Source organism: Charadrius vociferus, unplaced genomic scaffold (genome assembly GCF_000708025.1).
Source record: "Charadrius vociferus isolate BGI_N301 unplaced genomic scaffold, ASM70802v2 scaffold838, whole genome shotgun sequence".
Lineage (NCBI taxonomy): Eukaryota > Metazoa > Chordata > Aves > Charadriiformes > Charadriidae > Charadrius > Charadrius vociferus.
The window spans coordinates 369281-372112 of NW_009649487.1; the positions used below are offsets into that span (position 1 = coordinate 369281).

At 52.5% G+C, this 2832-nt stretch overlaps 1 protein-coding gene across 1 annotated transcript in view; it reads right to left on the bottom strand.

Moving 5' to 3' along the window:
* The window catches only part of PQLC2 (PQ loop repeat containing 2), a 4983-nt gene extending 2923 nt beyond the window's left edge, over positions 1 to 2060 (bottom strand). Inside the window, exons 1-3 of the mRNA XM_009889973.1 lie at positions 1891 to 2060; positions 1082 to 1211; positions 680 to 767 (exon numbers count right to left, since the gene is read on the bottom strand). Of these exons, the coding sequence (XP_009888275.1) occupies positions 680 to 767; positions 1082 to 1211; positions 1891 to 2060 (388 nt within the window). The remainder of the gene's footprint in view (positions 1 to 679; positions 768 to 1081; positions 1212 to 1890) is intronic.
* Positions 2061 to 2832: the final 772 nt, after the last annotated feature.

The following is a 2832-nucleotide window of genomic DNA, read 5'->3' on the forward strand; positions in this document are numbered from 1 at the left end:
GGAAAGAGTTAATTTTCTTTCTGTGATTGCTGTGAAAGGCATGTCAATAATACCTATTGTTTTTAGTTGTTGCCAAGTGATGTTTACACTATTCAAGGACTTTTTTTCAGCTTCCCATAGCAGCATAGAGAGGATGGAAGGGCCAAAGGAATATTCCATACCACAGCCATCATGCTCAGCATAGAAATGGGGGTTGGCTGGGGGGGGGGGAAATCCACGATCACTGCTCGGGACTGTGCCAATTCACCAGGCGGTGAGAGTGACCCCTTTAGTTATTATTATTGTTGTTTTTCCTTGTCTGTTATAGTTTCCTGTCGTTCTCTCAACCCACAAATTTATTTTCCTCCTTTTTTCCCTTCAGGGGGAAGGGGGGGGGGAGGAAGGGAGGGAGGGAGCAGCCTTGTGGTTCTAGTTGCAGGGGTTAAACCCTGACACAGGCATTTGCAGAAGCCCCAGGCACGGCCAGGAACTATTTGTGGCTTTCACAGGCGCTCAGGTTATCCAAGAAAAAATACACAGCAAGCAATAGGAGGCATCTAATAGCTGCATCAATCCTGAGGACGCATCTAACCCAGGGATTGTTTCCCATCCGGACTCGGCTCTGAAGCCGGGGACAAGCCAGCCGAAAAGACGTGCCAAGGGGAGTGCACGGCCCCTCCGCCCTGTGACCCCAACTCACGTCCTCTGCCCTGGTTCTTCACTTTGTAGTAGCAGTAGAGAGACAGCATCACTAGGTCTGCCAGCACATAGTAAATTGCCGTGTAAACCTGCGGGGAGAAGGATGGGTTGGTCCTACCTGCCAAAGGGCTTCCAGCTCATGGCTGTGATGAGCCACCATCCCGGGGCATGGCATTGCATCCTTGGGGAGAAGGGAGCATCGCTGGCGAGAGAAGAACAGAGCATCCCCGGGGGACGGAAAAGGAAGGGAGCATCCCCCGGAGGGGGGAGAAGGAAGGGAGCATCCCTGGGCCATTTGGGTCTCTAGTTCCCAGTGCTGGATTAAGCAGCATCCATCCCATCCCTCCTCCCTGGAGTTGGGGGTGTTTGAGCGCTGACCCAGCCCCAGCGAGTCCATCGGTACCTGCAGCGGCAACTGATCAGCCAGGAAGGAACCGATGAGGTTTAGGAGGTCTCCACCCAGCCATCCCAGCAGGAAATATATGGAGAGAGCTCGGTCCATGATGCCCGTTTTGCAGGCTTGGTAAAACTGCCTGCAAGAGAGAGAGTCGGGTAGAAGCACAAACCATAACCCCTGCCCAGTTCAGCGCTACCTGGGAACCATCCCCAGGCTTCCCTGGTGCTGCCACCTGGATCATCTCACAATTGCCACCCGCCCAAAGCACACGGGGAGGGATGAAAAGCAAAGATTTCCTCTAGCAAAGCCACGTGCGCCCCTGCAAACTGGCCCCCATGAGAAGTCCTGCGACCCACTGGCTGCTCACAGCATCCTGTGCAGCTCAAGCCCTCGTGATCTGTCCTTTCATGTGGGGGCAGAAACCACCTCTCTAGTTACGAAATAATCTGATGATACACCAAGACTGAGCAGGACTCCCCACGTCCCCTTCTGCCACAGTTGTCCCCAGCACTTCCAAGAAGCCCAGGGCTGCTGGAAACATTTCTTCCGCACGTATGACCTGCAATGACTGCATTGCAGTTGGCTTACGTGGATTATTACAGCTGCCAAGCATAATAATAACAATATAATAACAAACAAGGCTTTGGGGCTGTACCGCCTGCTCCCCCTCCTCCTGTTAAACCCAAATTTTCCAAGCCCAGCTTGCTTTTGCGGGGTGGATTTAATAATTCAGGCAGCTTGCCCTTGAAATTTGATTTTTAAGAGAGGGGTGTACCAAGGGAAGGGCTCAGCCGGGTTTTGGGAGCAATACTTACGGAAAAGAGGCAGCTGCAAAGCAGAAAATGGAAACCAGACCCAGGACAACGCTGGCGATGTCCCGTCCGTCTTGGGCGCATTCGTTGAACACGTCCATCACCCAGCGGGAGCCGTTGGGACAGTCGGAAAGATTCCCGGGCGGGAGACCCCTCCATCGCCGCGCAGCCATGGCTGTCGGTGCTCTGCGTGGCCGAGGGGTGTTTATCAGCGTCCGGCAGCGAAACTGTTGGGATAACGCTGGGGAAAAAGCAGTAACAGAGGAAAAAATTAAATAACACCGGGGAAAAATATATCTATATTAGGAATACGCTCACAGCTCCTCCGGCTGCGGCTTGACACTGGCTCGTATTGCAAAAAAACCAACCCTCATTACTGGTTAATACACCTTTACCGGTCTTAATTTCGCGTCCGGTGGGATGACGCGCCGGGGAAAGCCGTGGGCCCGGCAGGATTTGGCCTCGAAGAAGAAATCGAACCCACCCGGCGCGTCCCGCACAACAGGGACTTACCTTCCTTCTTTGCAGAGTGGCTTTATTTTTATTCAGAAAGCCGCTGCTTTTTCGTAAACTTTAGGGTTTTTTTGGGGGGGGGGCTGTTGAGGGGTTTTTTTTGCGACTCCACAGCTTCTTCAGAAACTCGCTGTTTTTCCTTTGCAAAACTTGCTGCTTTTTCAGATCCTCACCGGTTTTCTTCTAAATCCACTGCTTTTTCGGGAAGTTGCCGGTTTTTCACACATCTGCTGCTTCAGTGGGGGGGGAAGTTACCGTTTTCGTTTGCTTGTTTGTTTGTTTTTCGCGAACCCGCTGCTTTTTCAGACACGCTGTTGTTGGTTTGTTTGTTTGTTTGTTTTCCAGCCGGCTTTTTCAGAAACTTGCTGGTTTTTGTACAAACCCGCCCGTCCTGGGGCAGCCGCCCGGCGGTTACCTCAGGGGATCGGGGAC